This window comes from Neoarius graeffei, chromosome 27 (assembly GCF_027579695.1).
Source record: "Neoarius graeffei isolate fNeoGra1 chromosome 27, fNeoGra1.pri, whole genome shotgun sequence".
In the NCBI taxonomy this organism is placed as follows: Eukaryota; Metazoa; Chordata; class Actinopteri; order Siluriformes; family Ariidae; genus Neoarius; species Neoarius graeffei.
The window spans coordinates 44,086,060-44,103,953 of NC_083595.1; the positions used below are offsets into that span (position 1 = coordinate 44,086,060).

Genomic DNA, 17,894 nt, shown 5'->3' on the forward strand with positions numbered 1-17,894 from the left:
TGTCTCACTTTCGACATTTGATATGTTGTCTATGTTCTATTGTGAATACAATATCAGTTTTTGAGATTTGTAAATTATTGCATTCTGTTTTTATTTACAATTTGTACTTTGGCCCAATTTTTTTGGAATCGGGGTTGTATATAGTGTATATAGCTTGCAACATTTATTGCGCAAAGTGGCCCACTTTAGATCGTTCCTTCTGGACTAGACAGGGCCGGAGTGAGCTACACCATCATTGATGGTCTTGTTAAGTTGATATAGTGAGACATTAAATTCAAAATAACTTAATAACTTGTATAAATAATGAGATTTTAATCTGAAACAATGACAACAATGGTATAACATTGTGGCTCAGGGCTGCATATGATACGATTGTGTGCAAATTATGTACACTAACTGAACCAGGTGCATCTTGCATGGTTTAATGTGATGTAATCCAGCAAAGATGGAGAAATCACAAAAGTCCTGTTTATATAGTAGATATGCAATTGGTATATAGTGTTTACATACACAGATAAGCTTAATTATTTAAAATAAATCATCAAACAGACAAATAAACATACCTTCTGTTTTAGTTGTAGATGTGCTGGATCTGTGATGGATCACCTGACAATCAGGGATCTATCACAAGACGACAGATACGAGCATCTCCGTTTCCTTTCATCTAATCGACTATCCCATTTTTAGTCGTTAAAAATTGTTTCAATGTGGAATGTGGATGGTAAGCCATAAAAATACTTGCATGATTTCTAATGGATCTGTATTAGTGTGTGAACATGGCCTGACGTGTGAGAAATATTATTGAAGGATGAGGTCTATTCCTTTATTGTGTTGATGTCTGCAGACTGCACGTTACACAACACACTGAAGCATGTAAACAAGCCAGTTAGCAAATTATGGCACACAAATATCGTAGACTAGGATAGGCAATTGAAGTTTCACTGAGGAAAAAAAACCAACAACTTAACACTGCATTCACTATTCACTGAGCCACACCAGCATGAATGTCCTTCAGTTATATAATCAGAGCATCAACTTCTCTTGGCTCCTCTGGAGATAAAAACATATCTTGAGGATATCAGTGCGCTCTCTCTCTCTCTCTCTCTCTCTCTCTCTCTCCAACTGTGGAGTGCATCTTTTCCCAAGGCTAGCTGCGCTGATGAATCGACAGTCTGCATTTGTGCAAGCCTCAGATGCACCGCTGTATTTTTAGTCCGAATAATAGCGAGGGATGTAGCTTCAACTGAATACGAAAATGTTGACTGTTTTCAAGTGGAAAGGCAGCTCGGTTTCAGCTTCACAGAGCTTGTCAGTCCTCTCTCTCACAAATTGATGGTGGAGTGTGTGGTGGAAAAATTCTCCATCCTGATCCGTGCTATTTTCTTCACCGGCGGGGGCGAGTAGAAGAGACGGCAGGTGAAGACTTGCTGGCAGGCTTTCCGAAAGTTCTCAGAGAGGAAGGCATATAGGATGGGGTTGACGCAGGAGTTGCCATAGGCCAAACAGTGCGACATGATGCGGAACACAAAGGAGGCATCATTCAGAGGGAATTCTCCAAATTCCACCCACATGGCAATGATATGATGGGGCATCCAGCAGAAGAGGAATGCTGCGACAACCAGCAGCACGGTCTGTGCTGTCTAACAGAAAGAGAGAGAGACACACACAGAATTAACTCATTGCAACACAATATCCACATAGTGGCATGTCTGGGTTTTATATATGAGGTGGCAAAGCTGCATTTATGAAATATCTGAATTTTTTCATGGGTTCGTCAAAGAGTTATTGGTGATATTTAAGGAAGTTCTACATGAAACCTTTCTGACAAGGTTGTAGAATTCTACATTGGACATGTAAGGGTTCCTTCAGAGAAAAACCAGAGAACCCTTAATAGTGCTAGATGAATGCATGCACATAATTGCATTACTGTTTTGGACTGGGTTATATCAGTAATTACTCTATCCACATTCACTGGATATGAGCAATCGCGCATTCTGATTATCTACTCCAGTGTTTCTTAACCTTTTTTCAGTCACGGCACCCTTCAGAAGTATGCAAATTCTCAAGGCACCCCCATATAAAATGTACGCAGTCACGCTGACCATACGCTGACCCCGGCAGTGACGTTGTGACATGGGAAAGGGGGCCGTGAGACAAATTTTGATGATGCATGAGGCGGCGATGATCTGCATTAGTGTAACTATCGTTTTTTGGAATTTTAATTCATTTTGTTTATTTCAGTGTTAGAATATATAATTTTTTGTCAGCACCCCTAATGAAGCCAGACGGCACCCTAGGGTGCCGCGGCACCCCGGTTGAGAAAGGCTGATCTACTCTACACTACTACTAGGATATCAGCTCATATATCGTGAATAGAGAAAAACAAAATAATGGCGCATGTTGCTGAACCAACCGAGGACGAAAAAAATCTACTCGAAAACAAAACCCCAAAAACTACAAAAAAAAAGCAACAAAATATGGAATGAAAGTATTTGACAGTAAGGACGTATCTTTTTTTTTTTATTTGTCAAGAATTATTATTATCGCATTTTTCACAAATTGCTCCTGTCATTTTGCCGGTTTGCTTACATTCTAAGCAGAAATGCTTTTGTCGGATGTTTTGTATAAAGTTTTTATTTATCGAATTTGCAAAAAATAACAATAAAAATGCTCTGCTTCTCAAAATCCAGTGAATGTGGGTAGAATAAAAAAAGTTATTCCTCTCAGTCACGTTGTACATGGCTTGGTGCTATGTGCCTCATTGGCTATCAGCTCATGTACGACTCGATTTCATGGAATAATTGTTAAATGGCCATTTAAGGATCCTTTTATTGACTAATAGTTCTAATTTAACTTTAGCTCAAGTTTTGGGGTTTGACCTCTAAGGGTTCCGTCAGAAAAATAAACCAGAGAACCTTGTGAGAACCTAATAGTACTAGATGAATGCATACACATGATTATATTACACTATTGGATTCTATACACTCTTCGAAAAATGTTCTTTGGATGACTAAAGATTCTAGCATACTAACATTCTAAGCAAAAGTGGAAACTGCTTTTTAACAGGAACCTTGTGTAAGGGGGAATATTGATGTTTATGTCTCTTTTATGGTTGGTTCTACATTTAGATGTTCCCTCAGAGAACTCTTAAGGGTGCTGAATGAATACACAGATATAATTACACTACGGTCTTGGATTTGTAGTTGCTCTATACACTTGTGGCAAAAAGGTTCCTCAGTGGTTCTTTAGATGACTAAAGGTTCTAACTTTCTAATGGGATCATTGACCTGTTCCTCTGTTATCAGGTTTTATGCTTGACCCCTATGGGTTCACCAGTGTTCCCGCTGGGTTCTGAAAAATATTCTCCACTTTTTTCCTTGAAAAATAAAGTCCAACAAGTATCCTTTACTTTCTCTTGGTCTGTATTTTTTCTTAGTTACCAACTTATCAAAGTGGACTTAATACAGGTTTATACCAACCAAACGGACACAATTCAAATATCTGTACAGGTCTCTCCATTGCATATAAAATTTGGGCTCCACTCCAGCCTCTAATAAGAAAGACTTAATTTTGGGTGCCCTGTGCACCATCACACTAAAATAAACCTCTTTACTTTGAGCTTACTTAAGGTTATTTTAGCGTGGCATTATTCAAAAGAGGTATTTGGTCTGTCTTTAGCCTTAACTTCAACACAAAACTTGATTTACAATTGAACAGAGTCGAGAAGAGTCTGAGAACAACCAACAGTGAAGGAATCCGAATTTCCTATTGATTTACGACCCGAACACATTGACACCACATTTTACATTGTACGTTTGTCACGGGGACTCAACTCACCACGCTGCCCGAAACATAGCTCCCTTCAGTTGCTTGCCAGCTGACTGCACTTTCACTCTGATGTTTTTTTACCAACCCCTGTATTACTGACACTGTCCCATGTGCTAGGGGATGGTCAGGGCTCTGAGTGTGCCTCCCCCGTGCCTGTTTCAGCCCTTAAATAATCTTCAGTGCTTGAAGAAGCCAGCCCACAAAACTTCATCTTAGACTACGTCATTGTTTGGTTCATGCAGAGATAATTACATCACCACACCAGGCTGATTAAGATTCACTGTGATTGGTCAAAAGCTTGGTACCCATTTGGTCATGATGTGTAGTCGATTTTTATTGGTTACAAGCACGTGCTCATTGTTTACACCCTGGCTTCCCACCGTCTCTTCAACTGGGGTTGGATTTCAGCAAACGGAGGGATTTGTGGAGGGATTTCTATTAAAGATGACAAATACATTTGTCACTGTGACGACTGTTAGTGAATTTCTCTTCGTCACTGATGGATTATGTTCGTCAATGATGGGTGTGACGAGCACCAGTGGGAACCCTGGTTCCCTCAGAGACATAAAACATAGAACCCTTAAGAGTGTGCTGACTTTGGGATGGAGATGGGGTACACCCTGGACATGTTATCAATCTATCACAGGGCTAACAGAGAGAGAGACAGATAGACTGACATTCCCACTCATGGGCAATTTAGTTGACCGAACCTGCATGTCTTTGGACTGTTTGAGGAAACCAGAGCACTTGGAAGAAACCCACACAGGCATGAGGAGAACATGCAAACTCCACATAGAAAGGCTCTGGATGATCAGCAGATTCAAACCTAGAATCTGCTTGCTCTGAGGTGACAGTGCTAACCACTACACCCCCATGCCGCCCTGCTAGATGAAAACATACACAATTGCATAACTGTCTTGGACTGTGTTTTTTTCTCCCTCAAAAGATCTTTGAATGACTAAGGATTGTAGAGGAACATTCCCTGGCATTCTACGGGGAGCACTGACCTTTATCTGTATTGTATGATTCTACATAATGCCATGTGTTTCATCCCTCAGAGAAATGAACCATTGAACTATTAAGGCTGCTGAACAGATGATGATATTACTGCTTTGGACTCTTTTATTTCTTTAAAAGGTCCCTGAAAGGTTATCTGGATGACTAAATGTGGTTCTAACTTACTAAGATGAACATTGTTATCTGGGGGACACTTGTTTACCTCCATTATAGACTGCATGAAAGTGTCTCTTCAGAGAAATAAACCATAGAAACCTGAAGGGTGCTGAATGAATGCATAAACATAATGACATTACTGTGTTGGATTTGTGATTTCTCTACACACTCCGAGCACAAAAGAGCTCTCAAGGGTTCTTTGCAAGACAAAAAGTTCTAGCTTTCAAAGTGGAATACGCATATTGAACAGTTATTCCACAAAATCGAGTCGTACATGAGCTGATAGCTGATGAGGTGCGTAGCACCGAGTTGGCTATAAGCCATGTACGACGAGATTGAGTGGAATAACTGTTTGATTCTATCCACATTCACTGGATTTTGAGAAACAGCGCATTCTTATTTTTATTTTTAGCAAATTCGATAAATAAAAACTTTATACAAAACGTCCGACCAAATAATTTCCGCTTAGAATGGAAACAAACTGGCGAAATGACAGTAGCAATTTGTGAAAAATGCTACAATAATAATTCTTGAAAAATAAAAAAAAGATGTTCTTACCATCAAATACTTTCATTTCATATTTTGTTGCTTTTTTTGGGTTTTGTTTTCGAGTAGAGTTTTTATTTCGTCCTCGGTTAATTCAGCAACACGCTCTGCCATTTTCTTCTTCTTTAGGTTTTTTTTTTGGCGGTTGGCGAACCAACTTAAAGGTGCATTACTGCCACCGACTGGGCTGGAGTGTGGAACAGGAGATATTGGGGGAAAACACTATTCTTTTAGCTATTTCTGTTTCTTTGAAATATTTCAGAACAAAAAAGTGATATATCTGACTTGATGCGCTCCGCCATTTTGTTTTTCTCTACTCGCAGTATATGAGCTGATAGCCTAGTCATAGAGTAGCCAATCAGAGCGCGCGATTGCTCATATCCAGTGAATGTGGATAGAATAATAGCCGTTATGTCTGCTGTAGGATTTTACATAAAACATTTATGGTTTCAAGTCAAAGGCCATTTTATGGTGCTAGAATCTTTTCTGCTAAACTGTAGTTAATAAGACATAAAGGATTTACCCATAATGCTATAGTGATTAGATGTGATGTATTAGAGAAACACTTTGGCATAATAAACATCTCTCATAAACAATTCTTTCATATAGGAGAAACCACGCGCCTTTATTCACATGATTTAACAACAACAAAACCACTAATACATTCCTATGCGAAAACCAAATGCCAAAAACTGTACCATCACTCCAGATGGAGAGAATCTAAATCCAAACGAAGTTATTCATAGAAAGATTTGTATCTAACAATGACAAACGACTCACTGGAAACAGACACTGTATTAGATTAATTGGTGAAATAAATCAGCAGTGGTGATGACAAACAATTTGTTCAACAGTATTTTGTCTCCTGTGTTTATTATACAAAGAGACAGCAAGCCTTAATAGACTAGCAGCTTGTTTGCATGCACATTATCACTTCAACACATATTCCGAGCACTTTCTCATGTAAATATAAATGTGTAGGAATTAATAAATGTGACTATATTATAAACAGGATTGGAGAGAGAGAGAGAGAGAGAGCATAAATAGCGTACATTTTCCAAACACAGGTAACGCTAAAGTTTAGCATCAACTTGAAAAATGTGCCTTTTGATCCCTAAAACGATTCTATTCTTTTAGAAATCTGAAGATTTTCTTCAAAATAAGCGGCTTAGAAGAAAATTAAAGGGGCTCAACACTAGATTGTTACACTGTGAAAAAGTTTTATTCAAAGGGAACTTAAACCATGGTTATGACTTGTTGCACAAAATAAAATTGATTATTTTTTTAACCACCGCCAACTTTGTTAGAGGAGGTTATGTTTTTGCCTATGTTTGTTTGTTTGTCTGTTCCAAATGTCACTCAAAAAGTAGTGGATGAATTTTGAGTCATGGGCCAAGGAACAACCGATTAGAGTTTGATGCAAATTCAGATATATATGTAAACATAGTAAACATCTGGATATTCTGGTATGTGGCTTGGCAGAAGTTTGACTCGATTGAATGCTCTTCTAGTTTTTGGATGTTTTTAATTGGCCTGAAGCAGCTTTGGGTCCAAAGGGTCACCGGTTCGATTCCTGGGACTGGCAGGAAAAATGCGAGGGGAATTGAGTGAATGAACAGCACTTTCCCCTCCCTCTGTATCACGGCTGAAGTGCCCTTGAGCAAGGTACCGAACCCCCAACTGCTCCCCAGGCGCTATAGTATACCTGACCACTGCTCTGGGTATGTGTGTGTGCTCATTGCTCACTTCTGTGTGTGTGTGTGTGTTTTCAGTGCTTCAGATGGGTTAAATGCAGAGGAGGTATTTCACTGTGCTTGAGTGAGTGTGTTTGAGGAACTTTCCTGTAGTTTTTCATTTGTAAGATGTAAAAGATATGAAGTCAGATCATTTTATCTGAGTAGTCCATTTGCTGACATGACTGAAGCTTTATACTTCACTGGATTTTGAGAAACAGCGCATTTTTATTTTTAGCAAATTCGATAAAAAAAAACTTTATACAAAATGTCCAACAAAATCATTTCCGCTTAGAATGTAAACAAACAGGTGAAATGACAGTAGCAGTTTGTGAAAAATGCTATAATAATAATAATAATAATTCTTGAAAAATAATAAAAAGATACATTATTACCATCAAATACTTTCGTTCCATATTTTGTTGCCTTTTTTGTATTTTTTGGGGTTTTGTTTGAGTAGAGTTTTTATTTCATCCTCAATTGGTTCAGCAACACATGCCGCCATTTTGTTTTTCTCTACTCACGGTACTGTACAGTGGGGAAAACAAGTATTTGATCCCTTGCTGATTTTGTTGGTTTACCCACTAAAAAAGACTTGATCAGTCTGTAATTTTAATGGTAGGTGTATTCTAACATGTGGAGACAGAATATCAAAAAGAAAATCCAGAAAATAACTTTTAAATATCTATAATAATTTATTTGTATTTTATTGAGAAAAAGAAGTATTTGATCCCCTAGTAACCATCAAGAGTTCTTGTTAATACAGACAAGTTAGACTCTCTAAATTACCTTGTCACCTAAACTGAAGACACCTGATATCACTAATGACTTGTATAAAAGCCACCTGGCCACAGAATCAATCAGTTTGTCAGACTCCAAACTCTCCAACATGGGAAAGACTAAAGAGCTTTCTGTGGATTTAAGGGAGAAGATTGTAGACCTGCACAAGACTGGTATGGGCTACAAAACCATTAGCAAGAAGCTGGGCGTTAAGGTGACAACTGTTGGTGCAATTGTGCGCAAGTACAAGACTCACAACATGATCATCAGTCGACCTAGGTCTGGGGCTCCAAACAAGATCTCACCTCGTGGGGTTTCCAGGATCATGAGAACGGTGAGAAATAGACCTAATACAACACGGGCAGAGTTAGTGGATGATCTTAAAGCAGCTGGGATCACAGTCACCAAGCAAACAGTTGGTAACACTTTACACCGCAATGGTCTAACATCTTGCAGTGCTCGTAAAGTACCCCTGCTTAAGAAAGCACATGTGCAGGCCCGCCTGAACTTTGCCAGTGAACATCTGAATGACTTGGAGAGTGACTGGGAGAAGGTGTTATGGTCAGATGAGACCAAAATTGAGCTCTTTGGCATCAATTCAACCCGTCATGTCTGGAGGGACAGACATGCTGCTTATGACCCCAAGAACACCATCCCCACTGTCAAGCATGGAGGTGGTAACATTATGCTTTGGGGGTGCTTTTCTGCACAGGGCACAGGGCTACTTCACTGTATCAATGGGAGGATGGACGGAGCCATGTACCGTAAAATCCTAAGTGAAAACCACCTTCCCTCTGCCAGGAAGCTTAAAATGGGTCGTGGATGGGTCTTCCAGCAGGATAATGACCCAAAGCATACAGCCAAGGCAACCAAGGAATGGCTGAAGAAGAAACATATCAAGGTCATGGAGTGGCCCAGCCAGTCTCCGGACCTGAATCCTATAGAAAATCTATGGAGAGAGCTGAAGCTCAGAGTTGCCAAGCGACAGCCACGGAATCTTGATGATTTAGAGGTCATTTGCAAAGAAGAGTGGACCAAAATTCCTCCTAATATGTGCAGAAACCTGGTCATCAACTACAAAAAACGTCTGACCTCTGCGCTTGCTAATAAGGGGTTTGCCACAAAGTACTAAGTCCTTTTGGCAAGAGGGTTCAAATACTTATTTTCCTCAATAAAATGCAAATAAATTAATACAAATTATTTAAAGTTGATTTCTTGATTTTCTTTGTGATATTCTGTCTCAGCATGTTAGACTACACCTACCATTAATATTACAGACTGATCGAGTCTTTCTTAGGCTACATCCACACGACAACGGCAACGAGATGTTATTTAAAAATATATCGCGTCCAAATGGGCAACGATCAGTAAAATATCAAGTCCATATGGCAACGCAACGCTTGCTGAAAACGATGCAATACACATGCCACACCTCTAGGGGCGCTGTAAGACGGTCCCTTCGGAGACACCAGAACAATAGAAGAAGTAAGGACGCATGCGCATAAACTATTATGCGCGAGACTTCATATTAGCCACAAAGTCAGGAAAATCTGTTCGTAAAATTACATTATAATGATCAAATACAATGAAAAGAATTTTTCCAGTCTCACCTGTGAAAGGTAATCCCATGTGATCTCGTTTGGACGGCAAACCTGTTGGTACAGTTAAACGCAGCTAATCTTTATTCTCCGCTTTGACCTATCCAATATGGCGGCGAGGATGACGTATGATTCTACGCGGAAGGCGGCGTCTTTAATGGTCCGGAATAAATTGAATGCTACACGTTGATGGATTAATTTGCTCTTCTACGCCCTTCTTGAGGAATGTATTGTAGGACTTAAATCAACATCTGAAGAGGTGAGATCGCTCCTTTTTTCCCCTATTTTTGCTGGCGGGATTGACTCTGCCCTAAGGGCAGAGTCTCTCTCTCTCTCTCACTTTGCACCATTACACAATAAATATTCACAGTGAAAATATTTTGTAAGCGCGTTTCATGAACCAAGTTATAGGATTTGTTGACAACTCGCATCGAGTTCGTTACACTTCTACCCGGCGTGAAGCACATGTGGTTGTGACGTCATCGTAAACAAATCCATTCTACTCATCCAGACGACTTCACAACGGCAACGTTGCCAGATCTTTCCACTCTGGAACCCGTTCTCAAAAAGATTGCGTTTTGGGCACCCAAAACGCCGGTGCCGTGTGGACGCCAGGCCTAAACGATAAGCAATTGTATCGGAGTCACCTGAATCCGTTGCCGTGTGGACAGGGCCTTAGTGGGTAAACCAACAAAATCAGCAAGGGATCAAATACTTGTTTTCCCCACTGTATATGAGCTGATATCCTAGTAGTAGAGTAGCCAATCAGAGTGTGCGATTGCTCATATCCAGTGAATGTGGATAGAATATATATATATATATATATATATATATATATATATATATATATATATAAACATGAAACAACTTTTTAAAGACGTTTCAGCATATCTTATGCCATCTTCAGTTTAATGAGGAATGACTTGTCTTACACCACATGAATACTGTGAATAAATGAACTAATTACAATATCAATAAGATAAGTTAAACCGACAAAAAATATTCAAAGCTTAAGCTCAGTCACACAGTGGGAAAAGTGTTAAGGTGTTGAACTTGTTTATTCAAATCAGTATTAATCTGTCTAATATGAAAATCCTCCTTGAGTTTGAGTCGAAAGGATGTTTAAGCAGAATCTAAGACCGTGAAGCAAGCAGGCACGTACTGATATTTACATGTAGAAAACTGGGAAAGATGTTTCAACATGTGGGAGTTTTTAATTGGTCACTGTGTGCTGTTTTATATCCTAGTTAATATTGACGCCCATTAAAAATATTCAGCTCAGTAAGCAAACACAGAGATGAGAGGGGAATTGGCTGCATGCTCTTTTTTAATTTTTGTATGTTAAAAATGTGCCATACAATTTAATTTTGAGTACAAAACCTGTCCAATACAAATACTGTCTGTCTGCCATCCTCATAGTTGAGGGACAGCTATCCAGGAAGCTGTCAACTAGCTCCATGAATTCTCTTAAGTAATTTTTGCAAACCAGAGAGATCCAAACCCTCATCCGGTGACGGGTACACATACACACCTACGGGCAATTTAGAGTAGCCAACTGACCTAATCTGCATATCTTTGGACTGTGGGAGGAAACCAGAGCACCTGGTGGAAACCCACACAGGCCCATGGGAAATAAAAAGATCCAAGGAGAACATGAAAACTCAACACAGAAAAGCCCCCGTCAGCCACTGGGCTCAAACCCAGAACCTTCTGACTGTGAGGCAGCAGCACTAACTACTTTATAACTGCACCACCAAGATAAACACTACCTTGTGTTAAAAAATTAAAGACTTACCTACTGTATATACACCTCTGATTTTTTTATTGTTTTTTTATTCAAGTTCTTTATTGATTTGTGAGAATTGGGCTGCTTCTTAAATGATTTACTCTTTAATGTTTACACTGTAATGCAAATATAAAAAGCAGAAAAAAATTACACAAAATTAAAATGAAGTTTAAAGTGCATATCCTGGACCAAATTTTTTTTTTTTAAATATGAAAGTATGTCCCTTTACACACTCATCCAGAAGGGTAATTTTGCACAAGGCCATATGTCTACAGCAGAAAAAAATAAAATTACAAAACGCGTCTGGAAAAATCCCAAGGGAGTCTGGAGCCGGAATCGTGACGTTATCTGTGGAAGCGCCAGCAGGCTGCGCGAGCTTGCACGGTTTCAGTGCACAGCCTGTGTAGACCAAGCGCTCCCATTTCTCTCTCATTGTCCAGTCTTTTGGAAAACGATGAGTACTAATCCCATCATGATTGGTGTTGCTACACCCTCCTACGATACATCTGTTAAACATTTTAATAATTACATGATAATGTTGAAGAAATTTGCAGAAAACCACCAGGTCGTTTTCTCATAAACAAACCAGCGCTGACGTAGGATTCAGAGGGAGGCGTCTCGCATGTGACGTCACGAAAATCACTGTTTCCCGGGAAATCCAACTGGCAAGTTTTTTCAGAGGCGGACCAATTCTCCTCAAATGGCTTGATTTCAACTGAATTTTTCTGGTATTGCGCAAGGTAAAAAAATTGCACAAAATGCAAAATGCGACAGATATTTGACCAAAGTTTAATATAAAATAGGAGAATTACATTGGGGCGGCACGGTGGTGTAGTGGTTAGCGCTGTCGCCTCACAGCAAGAAGGTCTGGGTTCGAGCCCCGTGGCCGGTGAGGGCCTTTCTGTGCGGAGTTTGTATGTTCTCCCCGTGTCCGCGTGGGTTTCCTCCGGGTGCTCCGGTTTCCCCCACAGTCCAAAGACATGCAGGTTAGGTTAACTGGTGACTCTAAATTGACCGTAGGTGTGAATGTGAGTGTGAATGGTTGTCTGTGTCTCTGTGTCAGCCCTGTGATGACCTGGCGACTTGTCCAGGGTGTACCCCGCCTTTCGCCCGTAGTCAGCTGGGATAGGCTCCAGCTTGCCTGCGACCCTGTAGAAGGATAAAGCGGCTAGAGATAATGAGATGAGATGAGAAGTAGATTTCAATACAATTTGCGACTAAAATTTATTCAAAATTACAAGGGAGGGCTGAAAAGTTCATAGCCTGATGAAAAAGGAGTTATGCTACAGAAATGAAACTTGGCATGCATTAAAATAAACCTTTCCTGATACTAACAGTTTTGTTTATTTTCAAATATGGATAAAATTTGGGGTGGCATGGTGGTGTAGTGGTTAGCACTGCCGCCTCACAGCAAGAAGGTCCTGGGTATGAGCCCAGCGGCCAGCGAGGGCCTTTCTGTGCAGAGTTTGCATGTTCTCCCTGTGTCTGTGTGGGTTTCCTCCAGGTGCTCTGGTTTCCCCCACAGTCCAAAGACATGCAGGTTAGGTTAATTGGTGGCTCTAAATTGACTGTAGGTGTGAATGGTTGTTTGTCTCTATGTGTCAACCCTGCGATAACCTGGTGACTTTTCCAGGGTGTACCCCACCTCTCACCCATAGTCAGCTGGGATAGGCTCCAGTTTGCCTGCAACCCTGCAGAACAGGATAAGCGGCTACAGACAATGGATGGGTGGATAAAATTTGGCACGTGGTGTTATCAAATACCTGCAGAAAAAGGGGTTAGCCCCCAAGGACATTCATGCCGACATGGTTGCTACATTAGGGGATGATGCTCCAGCTTTATCAACTGTGAAAAAGTGGGCAGCTGAATTAAAGAGGGGTAGGGAGAGCCTTGAAGATGATCCAAGGTCCGGACATCCTGCCACAGCCACCACCCAAGAAAACATCGACTGTGTTTCACCACATGGTGATAAATGACAGATGGTTAACTGTTAATCATTTAGCTAATGCTGTAGGTATCTCCTGTGAACGAATAGAGAACATTTTGCATAATGAACTTGGGATGTCAAAAGTTTCCGCTCGGTGGGTGCCAGGGCTTTTGACGCCTGATCAAAAGCACACGAGACTGGCCATGTCGCAGGCAAACTTGGCAATTTTTGAAGCAGATCCAGCCAGTTTTCTTGAATGTTTCTTCACCCAGGATGAGTGCTGGGTCCACCACTTCAAGCCAGAGACCAAACGGCAGTCCATGCAGTGGAAACACCTGTCTTCTCCCCCTCCAAAGAAGGCCAAAGTTGTGTCGTCGGCAGGGAAGGTGATGGCCTCCGTCTTCTGGGATGCAGAGGGCATTGTGTTCATTAACTACCTTCAGAAAGGCCAAACTATCAATGGAGAATATAATGCCAACATGCTGAGGCAGCTGCAAAAGGCAATCAAGTCAAAATGGCCTGGAAAACTGACAAAGGGGGTCCTGTTTCACCAGGACAATCTGCCTGCTCACAAGTCTGTAGTTGTAATGGCTGCTGTGTGTGACTGTGGCTTTGAGCTGCTCGATCACCCTCCATATTCTCCTGATTTGGCTCCATCTGACCATTTTCTGTTCCCAAACATGAAAAAAACACTTGGCTGGGCAGCAGTATCGGACCGATGATGAGGTCATATCTGCTGTTGAGGACTTTTTTGAGCATCAGGATGAGAGCTTCTATACCATGGGAATCCAAGCACTGCAACACCGATGGAGGAAATTTGTGGACCGCAGGGGAGACCATGTTGAAAAATAAACCACATTTGGTCAATTCAACTGTTGCAAATATTGGGGTTTTTTTTCAGGTTAATACCACTTATCACTTTTTTACAGTGTTGGCAATCACGCAATGCTTTGGGTTCTACAAATAATCAATAATATTTACCATCCTAATACTAGTGACATTGATGGATTAACAGCCCAAATGCACGGTGCACTGACATCACAGCTTTGCGGTATCTCCAATCTGAAGGGTAATGATGAATTTAGTGTGGGATAGGAGTGGATTTATGGATAATCTTGAGATTTCCATCACTGAAGACCTGAAATGGATTGTTTTTCATATGCAAGAATATCTTGGAAATGGATGACATTTTTCTTTGTAGAAATACAGAGACAAAACACCTGACACCAATCATCAATCAGACTTGTAGCTTTTGGTTTAAATTTGCAAATATTTGAAACACTGAGTAGAGAACCTCAAAAAATATTTAAAATGTCTAAAAAGGTGAGACATCGTTAACTCTGAATGACATGTTGGCTTACATAATCATATAGATAATTAATCATTTAGTTTAGCACACGCCCTCTTCTTCTGCAGCCATGCCCTTGTAATGTGTGCAGAATGTGGTTTTGCATTGTCTTGTTGAAATATCCCTGGAAAAGATGTTGTCTTGAAAGCAACACATGTTGCTCCAAAATCCCAATGTACTTCTCTGCATTAAAGCTAGATGGCCTTTTGAGTTCATAAAATCGGTGAAATTTAGTTCCCTCTGGAATTTGGTCATTGTGATATATGTTTATTTCTGTAATATCTCATAAAATATCAGGCCATTCTGTAGCTGGGAAGTTATTTAATTTGAGGGGATTCCTGAACAAATAATGCTTTGCACAGTCAAGCAGACAGAGGAAGTCCGTGTGTGTGTGCATGCGCAGGTTTACATTTAACCGTGCACTGACAGTTACAGCATTCTGTTGCTAAACGAACAGCTGATCACACGTGACCGCCAATATTTATTAGTTCGATCCTGCGTTTCCTTTCCTTCGCAACATAGCATCTTTTCTTCTCGCTTTCCATTACTGGAGTCAATCTTTCATGTTTCATTTGCACACTCATGTCCTCCATTTTTCTCCCCTGTTTCAAATTTGTATCCCACAAAGACTTGAGCGAACAGGGAAAGCCCACCACATGATGCATGATGTAGTATCTTCAATTGGGTCATGGTGAAGCAGGAAAAAATAACGGAGAATTTAAGGCCATGTGGCCCTAAATTCATTAATTGTTCTATTAAAAAAAAACTAATAAAATTGGAAGTCTGTGATTCAAATTCAGTAGCTTTTGGCCACTAAACAAAAATAATTGGGTATCAGGGAAAATTGTTTTTATGACCTACACTTGAAAAATCTGAAAAGCAGTCTACCTTTAATACTCCATCACAGAAGTTACCTTTGCCAGGGGCACTGACAACCCCATACCATGACAGACCCTGGCTTTTGGACTTGTTGCTGGTAACTGTCTGGTCCGGAGCACACGGTGTTCATTTCTTCCAAAAAAGACCTGAAGTACTGATTCATACTGATTACAATACACATTTCCACTGTGTGATGGTCCACAGATTCCTCCGAGCTCAGAGAAGTCTACAGTGCTTCTGGAAACAGTTAATATCACTCACTCACCCTGATGCCTATAGGCCAATTTTTCCATTTCAAAATTATATCTTGAGCATTCTTCATCCACCGCTGGCTTGCTAGGCCTGTCACAGCTTTGCCAGACAAACAACCTTTCACACACATTCACACCTATGGGCAATTCAGAGGAGCCAGTTGACCTAATCCACAGGTCTTTGGACTATGGGAGGAAACCTCCTGGAGGCACCCAGAGGAAACCCACACAGACACAGACAGAATGTGCAAACTCAACACAGAAAGGCCCCCATTGGCTTTAAGGTTAAAGCCCAGAACCTTCTTGCTGACAACAGTGCTAACCACTGCACCGCCATACCACCCAAACAGTTAATATAAATATATAGATATAAATATTAAGGCCTGGAATACTGATTCATCTGACCATAATACACATTTCCACTCTTCAATGGTCCATCCCAGATGTCTCCGAGCCCAGAGAAGTCGACGGCACTTCTGGACACCACTAACATAATACTTCCTTTTTGCACAGTAAAGTTTTAACTGGTGTTTGTGGATCTAACCCCATATTGTAATGTTTGACAAAGGTTTTCCAAAGTAATCCTGAGTCCATGTGGTTATATCAGCTATAGATGAATGACGGTTCTTGATGCCGTCAGTGCCGTCTGACGGATCGGAAAACATGGGTGTTCAGATTAGGTTTGTGCCCTTGCCCTTTACACACCAAAATTCTGAAGAGGGTGAAATATCCAAATCCCTTCCTATCTTTCTTTGAGGAACATTGCTTTTAAACATTTCAATAATTTTCTCATGCATTTGTTGACAAAGTGGAGATTCTCGGCCCATCTTTACTCCTCAAAGACTAAGCCTTTCCTGGATACTGATTTTGTACCAAATCATGATTACAATCACCTGCTGATATCACCTGTTTCAGATCACGTTATTTTGTAATAGTTTTACCTCATTACTAGCCCTAAATTGCCCCCTTCCCAACTTTTCTGGAATGTGTTTCAGGCCTGAAACACAGGAATAGATGTATATTAACAAATAAAATGAAGTTGACCAACAAAACATGAAATATCTTGGGTTCATTCTGTCTGGAATGAAATACAAATCAAAGTAAATTCAGAAATTACCGCTTTCTTTTTTTATTTGCGTTTTCCATACTGTCCCAACGTTTTCTGATTTGGAGTTGTAGAAACATCTAAAATGTAAATAAAAAGCATATTCAAGGTTACTTCTTCATTGGATATGATTTTTAAGTTTGAATAATTCATAAAGGGAAAGGCAAATCGACTTTCTTCACATGATGTTCACATAATTACATTTGCTACAAGGACTGCAAGCTCGCTCACAATACTTTGGAAGAAAGGCGCGTCTTGTATCTGACAATCACTGCCAATGATTCTCTGTGGCATGTAAAAAAAAAAATGTGGGGCATAAAAAAACGTGAATTTTTTTTTGCATGACCGACTATCCGAAATGTAACATATACAATTTTAATACAAAGCATGCCAATTTATGGGCATGTATGTATTCCTGGGAATGTCTAAAATATAAATGTATTAAAATATAAAATCTGAAACTGATGCACAGATTCAACAACAGAGAGAATGTTAGTCCCATTGTTTATATCCAAAAACTTGATCAGTGAGGTGCAGCCATTAATGTTTTTCCGCCTATAAATTAATCTCAGCTCAGGGCTTTTCACATTTCTCTGTCACTTTGAAGCTGTTTGCTGACTAACGCTGGTCTGAGTCTCATGGCAGAACTGGTATTTATAGTTTATTTTTATTTATTTTAAAAAAAAATATTCGTATCAATATATATTTTTTAAATTATAGATACAATATCTCTTTATGTTTAATACTTATTTTCGTACTATATGCTGTGTATGAAAAGTGATCTAAAAGTCAATTTATTATTATTATTATTATTATTATTTCATTTGGCCGATAGGTGATGAGCTTATGCCATCATGTGTTGTCTGTCATCCATCCGGTGTCGTCCACATTTCACAAAAATTGTTTCTTCTCTCTCAGTTCTTCACTGATTTTTATTCTT

At 40.0% G+C, this 17,894-nt stretch overlaps 1 protein-coding gene across 1 annotated transcript in view; it reads right to left on the reverse strand.

The window, feature by feature from the left end:
• Window positions 1-1,322: 1,322 nt before the first annotated feature.
• Window positions 1,323-17,894, reverse strand: part of galr1b (galanin receptor 1b) — a 93,606-nt gene continuing 77,034 nt past the window's right edge. The window contains exon 3 of the mRNA XM_060911139.1: window positions 1,323-1,640. Within this exon, the coding sequence (XP_060767122.1) occupies window positions 1,323-1,640 (318 nt within the window). The remainder of the gene's footprint in view (window positions 1,641-17,894) is intronic.